At 36.2% G+C, this 22,483-nt stretch overlaps 2 protein-coding genes and 1 long non-coding RNA gene across 4 annotated transcripts in view; 1 reads left to right on the forward strand and 2 right to left on the reverse strand.

Annotated features, from left to right (window-relative positions):
- Nucleotides 1-9,639, reverse strand: part of osbpl3b (oxysterol binding protein-like 3b) — an 82,313-nt gene extending 72,674 nt beyond the window's left edge. The window contains exon 1 of one of the 2 annotated variants that reach the window (XM_039694376.2): nucleotides 9,263-9,639. The gene's annotated coding sequence lies outside the window, so the exon portion shown is untranslated. The remainder of the gene's footprint in view (nucleotides 1-9,262) is intronic. The other variant, XM_039694378.2, reaches the window with a different exon arrangement.
- LOC120490374 (uncharacterized) lies at nucleotides 1,213-2,840 on the forward strand. Its single transcript, XR_016145856.1, has 3 exons — nucleotides 1,213-1,485; nucleotides 2,309-2,374; nucleotides 2,498-2,840. It is a non-coding gene; the product is annotated as an uncharacterized LOC120490374 (long non-coding RNA).
- Nucleotides 9,640-19,247: 9,608 nt separating the features above from the next.
- Nucleotides 19,248-21,579, reverse strand: spmip4 (sperm microtubule inner protein 4). The gene is given in 6 exon segments (XM_039694546.2): nucleotides 19,248-19,828; nucleotides 20,178-20,196; nucleotides 20,199-20,206; nucleotides 20,310-20,381; nucleotides 20,863-21,012; nucleotides 21,341-21,579. Coding segments are annotated over 6 exon segments (612 nt in total). The 5' UTR covers nucleotides 21,544-21,579; the 3' UTR covers nucleotides 19,248-19,668.
- Between the last annotated feature and the right edge of the window lie 904 nt (nucleotides 21,580-22,483).

Below are 22,483 nucleotides of genomic sequence, written 5' to 3' on the forward strand. Positions count from 1 at the left end.
AATCCAGTTTTATTTACGAAACAATCCTCAGTGAAATGAAGCGAACAGACGGACAATATTTTACCTCATCAGGTGGAGTGGAATGTCATTAAAAATAAAAGTTTATCCGTGCAGTCCTATTGTAATCCAGAGGAAGCTTATGCAGCGACTGTCTTCTTCCACAATCAGGCACTGCACAATATTCTGTATTGCTCAGTAGCTCGATCCGGTTTGTCATCACGAGGTAGGCCTATGTTATTTAGCTATGCGTGTAATGCGCGTATCGGTGGGCGGGGCTAAACCGGCCGTGTTGAAGTAGGCGTTGATCTTCTTCTGCTGGGGTGGTGTTTTATCCTCTTTGATGTCATAGTTCCCCACTTTGAAAAACGAGTCGTTTGCTGAGGCTGGTGTCAATAAAAGCTTTAATTGGACTAACAAGTACTTCTATCCTTCTTTCTATCATTTATCTGCTGTGTTTTCTGACGCTTTCTAAACGTACGTTATCATATTATTATCAATACAGATTTTTATTGGTAAGATCAGACCGTAGTCATTTATCTTGTCAGTGTGCTTGTTTTAACAAGAGAAATAGTCGACTTTCACTAATAACACAACATAGTTAACTTACATACCACTGCATCCATATGAAGACGTTCTGCAGGTTCGTCGTCGTCTTTTTCACCTCGCTCGCTCTGGCTCGAATATGTAAGGCTTGATGGACAAGTCTTCCGTTGTTGACATTTTGTTAACGTGTAAATAAAAATGTTCTTTGAAGCTATAGTAATCGTATATCTCTTATCAAACTACAATGATGGCTGAACGCGGGGAGTTGAACCGACCGTGAACTCATCGACCTGGAGAGCGGGCGGGGTATGACGCATCTCCTTTTTATTTAAAGGGGCCGCTTCGAAACGACTTGCTCACAGAAGCACATCAGAAAAGGGGTAGAAAAGGGGCCTGTGGAGCTTTAATAATGAGGAATTCAGACCCAAGCATTGCAGTTATGCTTTATATAGACCACAAATGTATGATTAATAAGTAAAAATGAATGATTTAAAAGCATGATATGTACCCTTTAAGGCAAATCATTTTTTCCAGACCACAGCCATTTTGACCCTTTAGTTACATGTATTTTAAATAGGCAAGAACAGCAGGGGAACAGTGGAGGAGCATGTTGGAGCTATTTGTTGTCTTTAATATTTATAAGGACGAGGAGCCAATTAGTCGTGCACTCTAAAAAATGCTGGGTTATTTAATCAACCCAACCGCTGGGTTATGAAATGTTTGACCCATTATGGGTTATGTATATGGATTTTGACTCAACACATGAGTTGGAAAAAATAACCCATCTACCCAACATACACCGTTGACCCAGCACGTGGGTTGTTTGTGCTTCGAACGTCATCACATCATCACAAGAAGAGTCCACCATACCCGGATCCACCACACACCGAGCGATCTTCAAAGAGAACTTCACTTTTCATCGAGCGAGGGAAATAAACTAAGGTAGAGTACTCTACATGTCATTTCTAATATATAAGACATATATTTTAACAACTAAGTTATAAGCTGGGTTGGTCGGAAGAGGGTGAGGCAAAGATGACACGTATTGATGCAATGGCCGTGAAGTGTTTATTTATAGAAATTGCGGTAAACGGTCTAACTTAGTGTCCGGAATACAGTGAGTCTACTTTAACGTTACCTTTCTAAAGTAATATCTTTATATTGTCGAGGCTAGTTTGTCTGGCTTGTTTGGCTAGCGTTAGCCATTGAGCCGTTAATTATCATTGAAGCACTAGCAAGCTGCTAGCTATTTTGAGCGCGCTATTTTTTCCCTGGAGCATTTAATGTGAACACAGTGTTAGACTGATTAAAGTATGTATAAACAGTGAGATAACCTGATATGACAGACTAAATGCATGTATGTGCATTTATTTAAGTAATATGGTGACCCGCGATAGATAAGAAAACATTTCTTATATGAAATGGCGCCCTGGCTAGCAGGCTAACTTACATTATTTTAAGTTAACTGGATATAAATGAGCGCGCTTTTTTGCCCTCAAAGCTTTTAATGTGAAATGCGAAGGTATAACACAGTGTTAGACTTATTAAAGTATGTAAAAACATTGAAGTAACATAAAATGTCTGAATGTAAAATACATGTAATTTGAATTGTATAGGGAGAGAGGGTCTCTCTATATTTTGGCTGTTATCTTCACATTGGATTACATTCTGCTGCTAGTCTGCATTGCATTTGCATGGTGATATCTGAATAGTTAATACAATAGTAATTGTATATTACTTTAACCTCATTTTGTGTTTGTTTCAGATCAGGTCAGCTTTGTCATTGACACAACAGAGTGGCAGCTGACAGACCTTGTTGAAAGATTTCAAGGTAAGAAATATTTGTTTTCACATCCACAGCATATCAAGTCTGCATTGCTACTCAAGCCCTTTTCAGACATTAATTCTTATGAAATATAAATTTCTTTGTGTTTTGTATTTTTTTGTCTTTTAGAGGAGGGGACTGATGAGGAGAGTTTTCTTCTTTTAGATGAGGCTACCATCAACAGTTGATCCCAAGAGCTGGCCCTGGGCTGAAGTTCTTCAAAAAATTAGAGGACTTGTAAGATCAACATTAGAGGCACACACAGTTATTATTTCTAAATATTAAAAGGGATAGTTTACTTTGAAATACATTTTCGATATGTTTTAGCTTACCTCAAGGGCATCCAAGATGTAGGTGTCTTTGTTTCCAAAGTATTTTCAATTTTGTTTTGTTTTTTCGGTTAAACCGTTGGCGTTGTTGTCTATCAGTCATACACTGGAGGTTTAGGGGGTCCTCCCTCGGTTCACCTCAAAGAGCATGCAGAGAGAAGTCAAAATTAAACATGATTTAATGACTCGTAAATGTAAGTACACATTGATGGCCTAAGACAATAAACGAGCGGTTTGTGTGAGAAAACGAACAGTATTTATATAGTTTTTTACCTCGTGTAACTCAGCCATTGGCAACTGATCTGACGGCAGAGGCGTTTCAGTCTGTGTATGCGCCGGAAGTGACGTCACTCATTGTTTACACAGAGTTTCGGAAGTTTTACCTTTCACTGTGAAGATCTAAACATATTTATATATACAGGAAATCGCAATGGAAGATTTCGATATATCTAAATGTTTAGTGAAAGGTTAAACTCCCGAAATCTCTTTGTAAACAATGAGTGACGTACACACGCAAGCGATCACTTCTGGCGCATGCACAGACTGAAGCGCCCCTGCCGTCAGATCAGTTGCCAATGGCTGAGTTACACGAGGTAAAAACGATATAAATACTGTTCGTTTTCTCACACAAACCGCTCGTTTCGTGTCTTAGGCCTTCACTGCGTAGTTACATTTACGAGTCATTCAATCATGTTTAATTTGGACTTCTCTGTGCATGCTCTTTGACATGAACTGAGGGTGGACCCCCTAAACCTCCATTATATGACTGATTGACAACAATGGTTTGCCCGAAAAATATCAAAATTGAAAATACTGTGGAAACAAAGACACCTACATCTTGGATGCCCTTGAGGGAAGATAAAACATATCAAAAATTAAATTCAAAGTGAACTATCCCTTTAATAGTTTCTTTGGGAAGATACCAGAATACTAGCTAATGGCTCCCGTTGACTGTTGGCCTGTTAAATGTTCAGCCAGTTCATTCATAATTGAATGTTTTCCTACTTCAGTGATATTAACTGCAGTTCCACTAATATTGTTGATATTAAAGTAATAAAATAATTTTTCAAAGACTCCATTGTTGTTTTGTTTTTGTATTGTTTAAGTGTTTATTGCATAATCTACGCATACATCTAGCATGTATTCTGTTCTAGATTTGTAGTGTAACTGTTTTATAGTTATGAGTAGTCAATTGCCTTTTATTTTCTTAAATTGTACTGTAATGTGCTAGAATTAGTCTGGCATATGGGTTAATTTGACCCAGCATTTGGGTACACTATATAACAAATATGTAGTTGAATCAACCCAGAATTGTAATTAATTTGACCCAGCATTTGGGTACGCTATATAACAAATTTGTAGTTAAATCAACCCAGAATTTTATTTAATTTGACCCAGCATTTGAGTAGAAATGAACAACTCATCTGTTGGGTTAAAAATGACCGACCCATCTTGCTGGGTCAAATTAACTACTGTTGGGCTGGTGCAATATTGATCCAGCGGTTGGGTTATAAAATAACCCAAGTTGGGTTATTTTTAACCCATCATTTTTTAGAGTGTGACCTCTGAGCTTGACAACTCATCCGTCTCTGCAAACTAGTTCAGGTCTTTTGATATTCTGACCTTTTCTGCATTCTACTCGCAAGACTTATTAGACCAGAAAACCTGTCCAGGAAGAAACACTTGCACTCTCTATGACTGCCAGGATTTTTAATAGTTTCGAATGAGCTTGGGTTGAAAAAAAAAAAAAAAAAACACGTTATCCCTTAGGTGGACTTTGTCATTTTTGATTTATGTTGCACTGGATTAATTTTATAACTGTTTTCTGTTCATAGATTTACTGAGATAAAGGCGAATTTTAAGCAGGTCAAGTGATCTCAACATGGGGCCACCATCTTTCAATAAGGCAAACTTTTTTTTTTTTAAACCGCTTTTATTAGGATACTGATATGAGGATCATATCCTCAAAGTACACTGTAAAATATTGTTGGTTTAACTTAAAAAAGTAAGCAACCTGGTTGCCTTAAAATTTTAAGTTCATTGAACTGGAAAAAGTGAGTTAATGCAATGAAGGAGAATGATTTAATCATCAGAAACTCAAAATTATATGTTATCTGAACTAAATAAATTATTTAAGTTGTTTTGACAAAAGAAAAAATGTAGTGATTACTACACTGTAAAAAATATTGTTGGTTTAACTTAAAAAAGTAAGTAACCTGGGTTGCCTTAAAATTTTAAGTTCATTGAACTGGAAAAAGTGAGTTAATACAATGAAGGAGATTAATTTAATCATCAGAAACTCAAAATAATAAGTTCTCAACTAAATAAATTACTATAAAGTTGATTTGACAAAAGAAAATATGTTGTGATAACAAATCTTGAACATATTTTTTTACAGTGTACTGGACATTCATATACTCAAAAGTACTGTACAATTCTTTACTTTAACTTTCACAACAGAAAGATAGAATATGATGATACACAGCAAGAATGAATTGCTTCTTACAGAATTCAAAAATATGTTAAAAATAGTAGTGATGCCTTGACTCAGACATTAATCACGTGTACATTATTTGAAATGTTTTGAACTGAAAAGACATTGCATAATTATTAAAGAAAGAATTATTCAGAATGATGAGATTAACTCCCTTTATGACACTTTTGTGGATGAGGTAGTGGTGAGGTAATGTCAACTTTAAGTCGCATAGTCCTGCCACAGCCTGTTAGCAGACAATTTGGAATATTGTAAAGGCAAGATTGGGATGAAATTACTGATGTGATTGGTTGGTTACTACATAACTAATCATTGGGATTTTAATGATTCCAGTTCCATAACAGTTGATTTAAAACATTTAAAGGGATAGTTCGCTCACAAATGAATACTCACCCTCGCGTCATTTTAAATACCACAAGACTTTCTTCCAGCTTCAAAACACAAATTTACATATTTTAATGAAACCTAAGAGATTTCTGTCCCTTCACTTAAAAGGCCATTCCACCAAAACAATTATGAAAAGTTTAAGTAATAGTATTCCAGCATATGAGTACTGTAGCACAATTCTGAAGACACATGATCACTTTATCAGATGAACAGATTTAATTTAGGCATTTATTCACATATAACATTGAACAACACACATGAGCACATCAAATATGTTCAACGGAAGCTTACTTGTTTGACGCACATGAACAAACTTTATTGATTATTGAGGAAGCATGTGTTAGCATGATATGTGAGAAGAAACCTAATGGGTTACCGCCAAATGCCCCAATTATTTAACCACGAATTGTTTGGAAAAATGGAAATACAATTCCATTGCTGTTTAAATAGACTTTTTCATTACTGTTAGTAGCATAAATATAATAAATTAAATAAATTCTAATTTTGTCATTTTTTTCTGTTTTCTGTGAGGGAAGATTTCACTGTGGGAATTGCCCTTTTTCTACAACACAAAGACAGCAATTAATATAAATGACACCAAAGGGAAGTTGAACCGAGCGATTGATATCAGCTGTCTACAGCACAGACTGTCTGAACAGACATAATGAGATAATATGTTGCTTAAAGATATCAGATTTTGTGAATGCAGCATGTAAAAATAATTTGCTTTATAGACAACATATTAAGTACAGTGAAAACCAGACAAGTCTGAGACAGAATGGTGTCTTTCCATCTAGCTGTAACCTCACCTACCTGTTTAGGTATAGAAATCACATCTTTTATGGATGAGGAAGGCAGACAGCAGCAACACCCGCCAATGTGCTTGAGCAACGACAACATCTGCTCTTAAAGAACCTGTACATACTCTCACTCCATATCCACAACACATTTAATACACACAGTTGAGATCATGGAGAGCTTCCCATAAGAAACATATCAAAGAACCACAGAATCAAACCACTTTCACCCTCCTGAGGTCTCTTATCAAACTCAACTTATTTCATCTCACACTGTGACTATGGCAACAGCGTGTGCCGTGTGTGGTTTTGTAAAACGGTCCTGAGCTCAGGCTGCTGTCCTGGTGTGAAAATAAAGGTGTATTTTCTTGTTAAAGGGCACGGCTATGTGCAGCCCCATACTGAGGAGGATAACCTGCATAGCTGCAGTCGCGAAAGAAGCCAAAAAGATAAACAAATAAAGACAAAACTTCTTCCCAAATGCTCTGGTCCAATCATTTGCCCACAGTTAGTCTAAACTCATCTATACTATGTAACTATGCGTGTTTTTTTTTACACTCACAACCACTAATCTGAGAGCTGGGCTGGGAATTGGAGAAGTTGTAGGAAGTACACAAAGAGTTGAAGAAAAGGAAAGTGCCCCATAATGGCACCATAATCCAATATTGATGGAAAAGGAAATTACAGCCTCTAATGCATTTGGGTTTGTCCAGTCTGGGCCATATACCATGCACAGAAATAGAAGCCAGAATGGATGATATGGAACATTCTTTCAGTTTTTATTTTTAATATATATAGAGGACTATCACACCCCCTTGCAACTACTATTTACTAACACTTAAATTAATCATTTGATATGAATGTATTGTGTACGTACATGTTTTTTACATTTTATTTATATTTTTAAAATAAATCTGTAAATACATCTATAACTACATAGTAAAGCTTTAATCTGTTTACAGATGAAATGAACTAATTTGATAATTGGTCATCTTTACAACTGATCTGAATCAACAGTGAACTGACTTCAGCTGAAAGACAGCCGAAATGCATCATTTTCCTGTTATCACTGTAAAGCTGCTGCTTTGAAACAATCTGTATTGTATAAAGCGCTATATAAATAAAGGTGACTTGACTTAAAGACACCTAATAAAAAGTGTGAGCCATATTTACATTATAACCATGTTTTAACCCTTAGGGCTTCTGAGGTGTTCTCTGGGTCCTGGAGGTGTTCTGACATTTGTGCCTTTTTCTGTTACTTGTGTGACATTTTCATGGCTAAAGTATTATTACACTGTATGTATTATTCAGCACAAACTCTGGTTTAAAATCAATGTCTCACCACAGTGGCACTGAACATGAGGCGGGATAACTGCAGTCATTCATAATTTTAGATGTTATTAAAGACATCTGCGGCCTATCAGATTCATTTTCAGTCCATTCTGTTAGAAAGAAGCCTTTTCACACACATCACTTCAAAAATCTACTGGTGTTTAAGCTACGCGGAGGACAATTTGACACCCTGTTCCATCCAATCATGTTACGAAACACTGACACAAGCTGAAGAAATTTACAAACACAATCACTCTGACTCAGCTTAAATGTGTCGTGTACATCAATAAAATATTGGGCTTTCATTACGCACTGAATTTCACTGTGTGGGATACTGTGTAAAATAATCAATAGGAATCACTGCAGAAATCCTCTGTTTGTTCAACTCAGTTTCCAAAATTGTCATGCATCAAAGTCTTTGTTTCTAGGAGTATTGTTTATAGAAAGTGACAAATAAAGAGATGGGAGAGAGAGAGAGAGAGAGAGAGAGAGAGAGAGAGAGAGAGAGAGAGAGAGAGAGAGAGAGAGAGAATCCACATCATAGCTTCTACTCTCAATGGCTATGAAGGAAGATAAAAGAGTCCACCACCCCAATATATCTTGCTGTGAAAATATTCACAAATTGGCCACTGAGCTCATTGTCCCTTTAAATTATGTGGTAGCACTAGCAAATATTTAAAAAAATAAAATGTACTTCACTGGCACACAGTTCTGGTTAGGACTAGTACATACATAGAAAAACACATTTCACAATCTGTTACCATGGTGACAGGGAAATGACAAAAGAGTGTATTTCTAATGGATACAGTGCTCTTGTCTTGTCACATTCAGATAGTGGTCAAAGTCAGACACCCAGTAGTTCAAACCCAGACCTCTCAAATACATGCTTTGACATTAACGGTTCAAACTAAACCATCATCATCATCACCTTCATCATCTTTACTTTCAAGTACATTCCTTTTACTGAGGCAATTAGATAAGCTTGTAAGTTGTAATTTAGAGTGCTTGTTATTTAATACATGTTGAAGTGCAAGCACCAAATTTCCTACTGCAACTTTAATGAACCTCCTAAGTCATCAATAGAGAAGGACTCTAATACTGCCACATGAGAACAAAGATATTAATACATTCTTGAAGAAACGTGAAAGAGTCATTTTGACAGGCCAACAAAATAAAGATCACGTGCCTACCTTAATATAATATAAAATGCCATGAATTGTATTGTTTATAATGACAACATTAATATCGCAATGCATGCAGCCATTAAGAAACTCTCAAACTAATAACACTACCAGGAGACTTTTCTCCTCATAAGAGAATTTTAGTTATAGCTATGCATGAATTCTTGTCCACGCCCAAACTAAAATAGTTTCCAAGAGGCATCAGTTATTATAGCGTTTTTACAATGTCTTGACTTGGAAGACATTGCTTGCAATCATGCATGGACATGTTTCCAGACCGCATGGCACGCAGAGCACATGAAATAGTGAAAAGAATAAGGATTGGCATAGTCAATTACAGTAGTTACGAAAAATTGAGGAAGTTTTTAACTTACCTTTTAAATCGAAGTAGTTAACTAGTGTTAAACTGACCGCCACTTCCGGAGGACAAGAAAACTGCGGATTGAACTACGAAATGTATCCGCGCGGCATCTTGTCGAACACAGCCTATCGAGCGCAAAATAATAACAAACAAAACAGATTTGACAGTTAACTGTCGCCTGTTTTGAAGTTTACGTTGGGTATTAACGCAACAGACCTCCAAACAATAAAACTGTATACATCTAAATAGTGAAACAAACCGCTTTTATTCGACATGTAGAAATAAAACGATTAAATGAAGTAATATGAGTCTGAAGATGCGCTGCCCTCGCGCTCACTGTGCAAATAAAGGGTGCTGCAACTGTTGTGCATGTGGGTTCTGCGAGCAAGCGAGCGGTCCACAGAAGCAAATGAAAGTGACCTTAACCAATCAGCGGGGGAATTACCACGTACGTCACTTGTAGAGGCGGGGCTACACCGGGTTGACAGCACCTTTTCCGTGACGTCGCCGCATTCTCAGAGCTCACTAGTTCTGAGTGTCTAAAAGCACCCAATTTTGTTGCCCCTTGGATACTTTAATGAATATAAATGGTTCTTTTTAACATACCTACATTTCCTAGTTTATTAAATACATCTTTGGTTACCTGTTTCCCCTGGTCTGGCTTTGTCAGCGACTTGACAGTTAAAATGTTTGGTGATGGATGTTGGACCTTGTGAAGGTCACTCCAAAAGTCACGTACTAGTATGCAACTTTTTTAATGTTTGGCATTATTCTGGATATTTTTATATTCTTACACTTTCCTTGACTTTTGACACATTTCCAGATGGACCACAGAAAGACAAAAACACAGTGACTCCCTCAGTTGGATGCTTAAGGAAGTTCAAGTGGGTATTTGGAAAGATTTCAATGTTGCTGAAGCTATAATCTAATGAAGTATAACCTATAATCGAAAGTGAAATATTAGATTAAATATTAATATTACAATTATTCGAAATGTATTTATTTTTGTTTATATAATAAACCAAAAAAAATATTAGTCAAATGATGAACATATTAATTTTGAGGAAAGAATATGTACTTTATGGTGAATGACACTCATAGCTGAAAACATAATTTCACCAGCCAGATCTTGTCAGCCAGATCACGGCAAACAAGCTCAGGTGTCCCATTAAATGAAAAGGTGAGACAAAGATGGATGAGTCTGTTTTCACTGTAAATTTTTTTTAAATTTTAACTGTAAAAGACTGCAACAGTAAAAAACGGTTAATTGGCTAACAGTAGGCTAGAGGTAAGTAAAACCTTACATTTCATAAATAATACAACAATAATACAACATTTGGCTCCATACAGGGCTAGGGCGTACAATGATCTTATAGATTTTGGACTTTAGGTGGATGGGTATTCGGCAATCGCATTGCAGTCCCGTGACTTGGCGCCACTTTGACCAGGCGGCACTCACAGGAGCGTGGACATCCGGGAGGGTGCACAGTTCGATGAGAGTATTGATCCAAGGTACTTGAAGTGTTGAACTTTCTTTAGATCCATTCCATCGTTGCCAATGGTACCATCAGTCTGAGGGCTACACTCCAGTTACTCCGTCTTTGTGAGGTTGATTCGCACGCCATTTGCATCCAGGCAATCTTTCCACTGCTGTCCTTGGTCTTGAAGGTCTTGCCGCTCCCTGTCGAGGAGGAACACATCATCAGCATAGAGTAAGGACCATGGATGGGGCGTCTGGAGGTCCTGTGTCACTGTGTCTATGCATGTGATGAAAAGAAAGGGCGAAAGGCCCGGTCCTTGGTGGACTCCTACGTTGATGTTGAAAGGAGATGATATCCCAGCTGTGCATCGAACCACGCTTCTGACGTCTTGGAGTTGCACCCAGCGGATGTAGGTTTCGGGTACATGGTGACATCGGAGGGAGGCCCAGATGAGGTCATAGGGAACATGGTCGAAAGCCTTCTCCAGATCCAGGAAGACCATGCGGACTAGCTTGTTCTTTTCCCGGTGTTTCTCCATCAGGAGGCGGGCTGCGTGGATGGCATCTGTGGTCCCACGTCCTTTGACGAAGCCGCATTGATTTGGACTGATTTCAATAATGCTGCGAAGGCGGCTGTCTGGGATGCGTTCAAAAAGCTTCATGGAGTGGGATAGGAGTCGAATCGGCCGATCGCTCTTGCATTCAGCAAAGTCCCCCTTGCTCTTAGATCGGCACCTTGGTGCTGATCATCCAAATATGCGGGACTTTGCCCTCAATAATGATCTTGTTGAATAAGGTGGAAAGGACCCTTTTCAGCTCCTCTGTGCCCCATTAGCTTCCAGGCTTCAGCAGGGATGTCATCTGGGCCGGTGGCTTTGCCATTCTTCATCCTCTTCACGGCCTTTGTGACTTCAGAGACGGTAACTGGCAGTACAAGTCCAGGGACCGGATCCAGGCTGTGAATAGGTGGATATGGGAACTCTTCGTTTGAGATGGCTGCAAAGTACTCACTCCAGCAGTGTCTCGCAGGGCTTGCCCGGTGTTCTTAATGTGCATGACCAATGGCTTGGGTCGCTTGGTGGCGGGAGTTGGCAATGCGGTCCCGTCGGATCATCCAATATGTGATCTGGATTCTGTGGCCACCACTGGTGTAGGTGGCCAGGTGGCTTGATCTTTTGTTGACGGTGACGAGGTCATGGGCTTCAGCGCAATCCAAGATGCTGTAGTTGCGTGTACCTAGCCCCGGTCACAATTACATTACATTTACATTTATTCATTTAGAATTATTACATTTCTTCCCTTACCCTCTTAACCCAACCTTAAACCTAACCAGACCATAAAACCTGTCCCTAACCTCACCTTTATCCCACTTTAATAGCAAGTGTTCATTATAAATATTTTTTATATATGTACAGTAGTTAAACACCCCTCATATAAAGTGAATAAAAATTTAAAATATATTAAAACTAAATTATTAAAACTAAATCTATAAGATCCCAAAAAGTGAATCATTGTGATAATTTTCATGAAAGTGCTAATGGTTTGGGTAAATGGAGTGGCACTACGCATTCAGTCGTGAAGGCAGCTGACACACCAGTCATAAACACATAAAATGATGTTACAGTATATTGATTTATGATGTTTCTGTAATGTTTTAAAGTCATATACATGCATCCATATCCTTTTTTTTATACATAGAAACATCCACTCAGGCAGGCACATACATTATGTACAGGTTCACTAAAATAGCTCTAGTACGTCATCATTATGAATTGCACAACCCTTCATAGAATTAATTATTAGATGATTAACTTAAATAACTGTAGATCATTCAAGAGTGTTCAAGAGCATCCAAACCTTAATTGTGATGTCAATACCGATCAGCAGCAAACAAAGAGAGGCCAAATAATACATGAGTCTCTTTCATCAGTTTGATGTTGCCTGTAATGGAGGAGAAAGTAAAAACAGAGGGATGTTGAGGGTATTGTTAGTCATAGTGTACTATGCTGTGTACTATGGGGGTGTGTTCACCAAGCCATGCATATTTTTAGCACATTCCCGGGGTATTACACATACCCTCATCATTGAGAGTGCTCATGTGTGTTAGAGGACACAGTCCTCATTCATGTGAAGTGGGTTTGTGCGTGACTGCACTGGAAATGTGTGGGCTTCCACCAGAAAACTAGATCCCACAAACAATAATCACGCAGCATTAAAACAGATTGCATCCACAATCACCCAACATTTCCAAAGCACACATTTTGAGAAAATCCCCAAATTTGTTGAGTCTTATTTTTGAAAATATTTACAGCATATTAAATGACACTACATGTTGTAACTGCCTCTGGTTGAGACAACATCTAAAACCTTTTTTTAAATATAAATAATTAAATTAGTACAGATATAATCAATACAAATGTTCTACAGAGGTGGTTCTCAGCCAGGGGGGCAACTGAGGCCTCTGCAAACCTATTTAAATTCAGTAAAAACCGTAATTGCTTAAATGCAATGAATGAATGAATGAATTACAACAGAAGAACATGTACATATCAACAGGCTTTAAGTAAAAGCCTTTAAATATGGTCTCGAACAAGGGGGGTGTTTTAAATAAAACCCAATGCAACACAGGACTTTGTTTCCAATTGACAGAAGATTTCTAAAGAAAGACAATTCTCCCATCTAGTGTTGGAATTTAGATACTACAAATTTGTGATCTTATTATCCACTAGTGGCCAGTTTCCTAAAAGCTGAAGTTATGTAGAAAAGAGATCTTACGTATTCATCAATATAATTTATCACTGTCACGTTAACAAAATATTATGTTGAATTATATCTTATTATATTATTTTAAGCTTCATTTTTATGAGCTTTTACACCAGGGCATGTCTAAATCCAGTTTAAAATCCAAATATATATAATTTTGGCTGTGTACACAATATACACAATTTTCACTGTGGCCAAAATGATTAGAACGGTAAGATTTTTTAATGTTTTAAAAGAAGTTTCTTTTGCTCACCAAGGCTTCATTTATTTGATCCAAAATACAGCAAAAACAGTAATATTGTGAAATATTTTTACAATTTAAAATAACTGTTTTCTATTTGAATATATTTTCAGATGTAATTTATTCCTGTGATCAAAGCTGACTTTTCAGCATCATTACTCCATTCTTCAGGGTCACATGATCCTTCAGAAATCATTCTAATATGCTGATTTGCTGCTCAAGAAACATTTATTATTATTATTATTATCAATGTTGAAAGCAGTTGTGTACAATTTCTTTTCAGGATTATTTGATGAATAGAAAGTTCAAAAGAACAGCATTTATATGAGATAGAATAAAATACATTCAAATAGAAAACAGTTATTTTTAAATTGTAAAAAATATTTCACAATATTACTGGTTTTTCTGTATTTTTGTACCTCCAACAATGGCTGAAATACAGATTGCTGTCACTCTTCAGCTTTCTGTATGCAGAGTTGTCAGTGAAAGGATCTGTGTACCCAAGTGCTCAAGGACAACCAGTGGGCCGAAACACATTGCTGCTGTGAGACACGCTTTTCACTTGTTTGAAAAAGGTCCTGAAGTATAAATGAAAAGAATAGGGGAGAGTGGGGATGGTTGCAACACTTTTTCACTTTTCAAGTTTCTCAATAGCTGGTATATTGAAAGGCCAAAATTTGAATATGAAGTGGTTCCTGTCTTTTTGAAATGACTTCGCAGAGATCTCTGATGCCAGAAATATTAGACTTCATTCACAAACAAAGCTGAGCAACTTCTTCAGCATACAGTTGCTCTAACGCTCTGGCCCACTGGCCCTCCGGCCCTCCGGCCCTATTGCGCTCCCAACTCTTTTGTGTTCAGAGTTATATACATACATCCTCTTCCATAGAAGGTCAGACATCCTATAGATAGTTTTAAAAATACATTGTACCATTGACACACTGAAATAGTACTCTGTTGTATCAGCATTGGGCTTCTAAATGTCCTACACTATCTCACGCCCAATTCGTACGAATTCGACGCATGATTAAAAAGTGGCTAATTTGTCTAACCCCACGTGATGGTTAGGTTTAGGGGCGGGGTAAGGGGTAGGTCATTCGTACGAATTCATACGAATCGGCCAATTCGTAAAATATGTACGATTTAGCAAAATCGTATTAATTCGTACGAGTGAGGTCGTATGAATTGTTACGAATTAGCCACTTTTTAATCATTCGTCGAATTCGTACGACTTGGTCGTGAGATCGGGTTGAAATGTCAGACCCAAAGAATCAGGAACTAAATGTGGATTCTTATATAGCTAAGTTACTTGTTTTCTAAATAATACAATCTTCAACATTCCCTCCTCTGGGGCTTATTTAAGCCCCACTTTAAAATCCTTTCCAGAGTGTAGTTTCAAAATCCAGCCCCCTCAGTTATGCTGACTCAACTGAGTCACCTATTCTCCTTTCCAATGACTAGATTATGCCACCACACTCCCGGAGGAGCACTCGAGCCAAACATCTTCTTCCATAGGGCTAAATTTTATTTCTTTTTGTTATCTTTCTTTTCTTTTTCTTTTTTCTTAATGAAAAAAGTAAAAGACTCGAGTTCTCCCTAACAAGACAAACATTAAATATTATTATAAGCAACCACTGGGGAGAGGGCAGGCCAGTACTTACACCCAGGGTCTGGTTCATCAATCATCTGTTTCGTCCTCAATTGAGGTACTTGAATCCTTATCCAATGCCTGTAAAATCCCATTTGTATCTTGGTAATACCTTGGCTGTCCTCTAGACTTATTTTCCCATTTCCTTGACATTTTAGCACCTCCATTTGTTTAACTGTGGTTTTGACAACCAATGATCTTGATATGCAAAGTACACAATAGAATAATAACACACTTTCAAAATTTTCTAAGTTTTCCTTATCCTCTGCTCTTAAGGTTTTCTTCCACTTAATTGTAATTGCTGAATTTTCCCTGCACAATACTATTTAGTATATTATTTATATACTATATATTATTTAGTAGCACTGATCTCCATTTAGTAGCACTGATCTCCAAAAATAAGTCATTCTACTTTTTCACGTAATTATTTTCCTCCTAATGCAGACAAAGCATTATAATAAATCTCTGCTTAATATAATAGTCTAATTGATTCATTAAGCATTTTGGTTTTGCATGATCAAAATATAGCTGGGTAAAAATAACTCTTTCATTTTTATCACTTATTATGAAGCAATATCACTTCTTAAATTCAAAGAATCCATGTTTTAGTCAGTCCTTTTTAGCGGATGAACGAACAGAACATTGTTGTGTACCTTTCTATTCAATAAATCACAATAGGTTTTGCATTTTGTCAAAAGTTTTACATTTCAAATTCTGTTTATTTTATAACCAACATTAAACAATACCAGCCCATTCTCACCCCCAAGGCGTCACCTAACTGACAGTTTTACTCAATACATTAACAAACAACTGATTAACCTTAATCAGTATGATAACCTCATCATCAAACTTGTTAACCTTAACAATCACAGTTTTCTGCGATTCATTTTAGCTTCTCCTATAGCAGACCATTGTCATACAATGACCATTGTCATACAATGCGGTAACCGGAAACTAAACATCTGTGCGCATGCTATCCTATTAAATAAGAAATACAGATACCACTGATAACCTTATCAGTAACCTTAAACTTTTTTGAGCTCCCCCTTGCAGACCATTGTTATACAATGCGTTTACCGGAAGCTAAACTTATCTGTATGCATGCTATCTTATTAACCTTAATAAGAAATACAGATACCACTGATAACCTCAGTAACCTTATCATTAAACTTAACAATCACAGTTCTCTGTGATTCAGCTTCCCCGAGCAGACCATTGTCATACAATGCGGTAACCGGAAGCTAAACTTGTCTGTACGCATGCTATCTTATTAAATAAGAAATACAGATAACACTGATAACCTTATCAGTAACCTTAAACTTTTTTGAGCTCCCCCTTGCAGACCATTGTTATACAATGCGTTTACCGGAAGCTAAACTTATCTGTACGCATGCTATCTTATTAACCTTAATAAGAAATACAGATAACACTGATAACCTTATCAGTAACCTTATACCCTTTATTGTGCCAAATTAATACTAGTATTTATACAACCTGCGTCAGATTACACAAATACTGGCAAATGAGAGCTCCCTTTTTACAATTTATTTTACATCCCCAAGGCCTTCTTATTATACAACACACTGCATGCAATCATTTCTGGAATGAGAGATCCCCTTTCAAATTTTTGTCTTAGTTCTTTGAATTTAAAGAAGCTTATTTTAAATGTCTTACAAGCAAATGTCTGGGCGAACCACACAAACGTTTCTAGCAAAAACTGCTTACCTTGTGGCCACTTTTAGTTTGTGTCGTTCGTCCAGCAAAGCTCGCCGCAGTTCAACATCAGCTCCTGAAAGTGTCCCATCTGGGGTACCATTTGAAGTGGTTTCTGTCTTTTTGAAATGACTTCTCAGAGATCTCTGATGCCAGAAATATTAGACTTTATTCACAAACAAAGCTGAGCAACTTCTGCAGCATAGTTGCTCTAACTCTCTGGCCCTCCGGCCCTATTGCGCTCCCAACTCTTTTGTGTTCAGAGTTATATCCTCTTCCATAGAAGGTCAGACATCCTATAGATAGTTTTAAAAATACCTTGTACCATCCCTTATGAAAGAAAAAATATATTTACCAATATATGAAGAGTTCAGATGCAAAAGCCTCTAAATGCCATTTAAAATTTTCTTCTTTAATGATGATTTTTATCAAACTTATATTTAAGTTCAGTAATTTCACTTAAATAACAATTAATAGGTAATTATCATTGCCATTTAAGTGAAATCACTGAACACATAAAAATGATCATTCTAGAAGAAAATTTCAAGTGGCACTTAGAGGCTTTTGCATCTGAACTCTTCATATTATTTGAAATATATTGTAATATATTATTTTCCTTTCCATTTTCCAATATATTATATATTGGAAATACATGGAGTAATATATTGATGATACATATATTATACAATATATTAAATATATTGCAATATACAAATGGTTGCCGCTTTCAGTATATTGAAATATATGGTAAATGAGTATATAATATATGTAATTATATATCCGAAAACATATACAATTTTATATTTATTGATATCCACCATAATGTATTACAATTTGTATGAGATAATGTATTGGTTATATATGTAAATATATAAGGTCCCATGTATGTTCAATATATGGTAGAATACATTTCAATATATATATGAAATTATATGGAAATATCTAAATAAAATATGTACTGTATAGATATCTGTTCCATGTATTGTTGAATATATTTTAAATATATTTAAAATTGTATGGAAAATGTGCATACATATATGTATAGATATGTGTTCAATATATTGTGGAATATATTTTATGTACAATTATATGGAAATATATGCATACATATATGTATAGATATGTGTTCAATATATTGTGGAATACATTTTAAATATATGTAAAATTATATCAAAATGTATGTATAGACAGTATACTGTATGTATGTTAAAAACTGAAACAGGAAGTGCTTCTGGACCAGTGTTGTTTAGGTACATCTAGCAAAATGGTCTGTAAAAGGACATTATCAATTCTTAAAACCGCCTCTTCTCTATGTATCCTTAGTTGTACCACTTTAGGTCAAGAATCAGTCGTCTCCATGACAACAGGAATAACTTATCTCTTACTTACATATTATGCCAGCTGTTCCTCTTCCTGGATTTTTTTTTTTTTTTTGATTCATGAATTGGTATATTTTCCTTTTAATATGTACATGTTTGGTTTTAACAATACTCTTGTTAATGAACAATTACTTTCAAGGGTACAATCTCTGTCACACGCAAGTTTCAATTAACATCACGCACACTAAAAAAAAAAAAAAAAAAAAAAAAAAAAAATCAAAACAGTTATTCTTTGGGGAAAATGTAAAGGGCCTTCCACACCAAAAGTGAAATGAATAAACCTCATACTGAAGGAAATGCACATTCAAGCCTGTACAGTAGAGGGCGCAGCTCAAACAAACCTTTCACCTGTGCTGCCATTCAGGATCACAGAAGAACTGGATGAAGGAGAAGAAAGTTCAACAATCTTAAACTTAAAATTAAACATAGGCTATTTGTGATGTTTAAATGTTTAAGTCATGTTTTGCTTAGTATGGTTGAATTAGATCATTAAATGTCAGCAGCAAAGACATTGGTTAATAAAGTGAGATATCGTAAAGCATATTATATATAATATTAGCTTATATTATATTTCATATTTATATTTACAGTTATGGCGTGGGCTAGAAGAAGAAAACTACAGACATGGGTCACTGAAACGAAAGTATCAATAAGACATATTTTAACCTTGACAGAAAAATATGTCAATGGTCTATAGAGAATGTCTAGTTCACTCTGTTCTTCTTTTTTATATACATTGATTCTCGCTCTGTAAACTTCCGACAATAGCTAAAATGTAGATTGCTGTCATGTTTTAGCTTTCTGAATGCAGAGGTGGCACAGATGCTTGGAGAATGAAAGAATGTGTGTTTGCAAACGCTCAAGGACAGTGCAGCCGTGCACATGCTTTTCACTTGTTTGAAAAAGAAATAAAACGAAAACCATTCTCAGTGAAGCTAAGGTCATTCAGCATCTTATAAATAGAAAAAAGAAAGGACAGACTCAGAACTCAGTGAACTGACAGAGCTACAGATAAATGACTTTGTTTATAATGATTCTGAGGTTTAAATTGGGGCAGGGGTGCACAGATATTTGCGAGGGACTCAATCTTTGAATGAGATGTATGTTTTTTGGTTGTGAAAGGGGTTGTCTGGATCACAAAATGCATTTTGTCCACAAACTGTTTCAATACATATATATATATTTTTTTTAATGTTTATTTGCTCCTTTGATGATGCCGCCACACAACTACAGGAGCAGAAGCACTGGAGGGCTGGACTGGTAAGGATCGGTATGATGGAAATATAGCGGGATACCGGGGGATGTGGGAGCTGTAAGGATGTTCCCTCGGAATATCAACTTTAATCATCTTCTTACTGTAAGAACACACACAGATAAATCTCAGTATTCAATGAAAAGATTGTGCTTTCACTCTATCCTTGATCCATCCCTGCCTGACAGCAAAACCAGTTACCCAACAGTATGAAAGGAAGAGAGTAGAAGAGAAGAGAGCATGTGTGTTATTCTACACTGTTATTCAAAAATGCTGGGTTTTTTCATCTTCAAAATATTTAATTACATTTTTAACCCAACATTTGGGTTGACACAACCCAGCATTTTTTAGAGTGTAATGTGCAGTTGATACAGTGTAAGGAAAATAAATAAATACAGCATGCAAGGTGTGCAAAAGAAAAAAAAAATGAAAATTATATTTCATAATTTCACCTCATGTCAATGTCCGTCGTTTGGGAACCCTGGAATCAATACATAATAAAAGAATAAATAAATCGATAATGATAACATAAGCTAATTTGATTATAGTGTGAAATTAGCAAGCGAGAATCTGTGAAAACTTACAGCTGGTCATTCAGTCGGACATTACTCTTCTTGGTGAGGGTGAGGTCATAATATTGCTCAATGATGACAGACCTAAACGTAAGCACATTAAAATTTGTGAATTTCTGAAAATTTTTTAAGGCATGCATTTAGAAGACGTTATCAGCTTTTTCATGATCAGTTTTTCCAATAAAACCAATAAAATTATGTATAAATTATGTAAATTAAACATGAAAAATTTCTGTATTTTATTACATAATTTTAATGAAATAATAGTTTAATAATATATACTGTATATATATATATATATATATATATATACTGTATTAACAATACACATATCATATTAAATACAAAAAATATACAAAAAATATACAAAATTGAATATGTTTAAAATAAGATAACTTAAAATAATATTCATTCATTATTAATATTCATTCATAATTATTCATTCATAATCATAATCATTAATTTTATAAGTTATTTGTGAAATTTATTTGATCAATGTAATATTTAATTTTATTAAATTGTGTTCAAACATATCATATATGTCTGAAGAATTATCAATGCTTACTCAGGCAACACAGATCCTCCGAAGCCGAAGTGTTGATGTCCTTTAATGATTGCAGGGACATGTTCATTCCGATAACTGAAAGCCATCTTTCTATAGGCCTGATGTTGGCTTGGCTCTTCATGATGCCTTTTTGGGTAGACCCTGTTGTCCCTATGAACAATTGAAAGACAATGAGTTTAGGTCTCATTACACTTATTTTTTAATGTAACAAAATACTCATTTTCATTATATAGAACTAAATCTTAAAGGGATAGTTCACCCAACAATAAAAATTCTGTCATCATTCACCTTCACCTTCACCTTCACCTTCAAGCTAAACACATTGACTTCCATAGTACACAATGGAAGTCAATACCATCAACTACTTGGTTACCCATATTCTTCAAAATATCTTCTTTTGAGTCCAGCAGAAAAAAAAATCATTCAAATTTTCTTTTTTGGGTGAACAATCCCATGCAGTATCCTAGAATATCCTCACCTTGGAATATAGAGTCCAGTGATGCTTAACGGTTGCCTCAAGATGGGTGGGAGTCTGAGTGGAGAAGGGCAGGTTTCCTCTTTCATGGTTCCCAGTCCAATGCTCTGGCACACAGGTTTAAAGGTGGGCAAGTGTTCAGCCTGATGCAGGTGGATCAAAGGCAGCAAATGTTGGACAGGTGGACGCCGCCGTGAAAATCGCATCTGCTACCGAAAGCTTGGATTCCCACATTGTTCGTAGTGTTGAATCTACAAACAGCCACATGAGACCACAGAGTGACACTTTATCCAAGTCCAAACACCATCACTATGGAAGCTCAGCTGCGGCCTTTGTTGTGTTTTAGGGATTTGGTGATGCGAGATGCTCATTAGATCTGCCTCGCTGACAGATCGCACTTAATCCTACTGCTAAGCCCTTAAACTCACTTATAAATTCAAAATATAGTCGACTTTGAACAAATTAGGCTGATGTCAGTTCCCGTCGGTAGGTTTTAACTGTTGCACTCAAAGTTAATTATGTACATTCAAAAGTAAATGTATTCCCAATGAATAATACAATAAACCAATAGCCCTCAGAGAGCAATCACAGCTCAGAATGTAAAGTCTGCTATGGCTGGGTCTCTGAGTGCAGGAAGTTCGGTGCTTGTATTCATAGATAAGCAGAGATAAGCAGAAACCAGAGCAGGTTATCTGAGAAACAGAGATCTAGGCTACTGCAGAGAGTGTAAACCCATCTCTGGTTTCAACAGCTAACTGAATTCATAGCACATGCATCCAATGGAAAAGTAGTGAAGTTTACACATATAGGAATGCTTAAAGCGGGGGTTAACCCGAATGAAACCTCTGTCTTCATTTAAAGGAGTAGTTCACTTTTCAAAAAACTTTTGCTGATAATTTACTCACCGCCATGTCATCCGAGATGTCCATGTCTTTCTTTCTTCAGTCGAAAATAAATGAAAGTTTCTGATGAAAACATTCCAGGATTTTCTCCATATAATGGACTTCAATGGGAACCAAACGGTTCAAGGTCCAAATGAGAGTTTCAGTGCAGCTTCAAAGGGCTTTAATCGACACCAGACGATGAATAAGGGTCTTATCTAGAGAAACGATCGCTCATTTAAAAAATTAATAAAAAAAATGTATG

Source organism: Pimephales promelas, chromosome 12 (assembly GCF_988280905.1).
Source record: "Pimephales promelas chromosome 12, fPimPro1.hap1.1, whole genome shotgun sequence".
Taxonomy (NCBI): domain Eukaryota; kingdom Metazoa; phylum Chordata; class Actinopteri; order Cypriniformes; family Leuciscidae; genus Pimephales; species Pimephales promelas.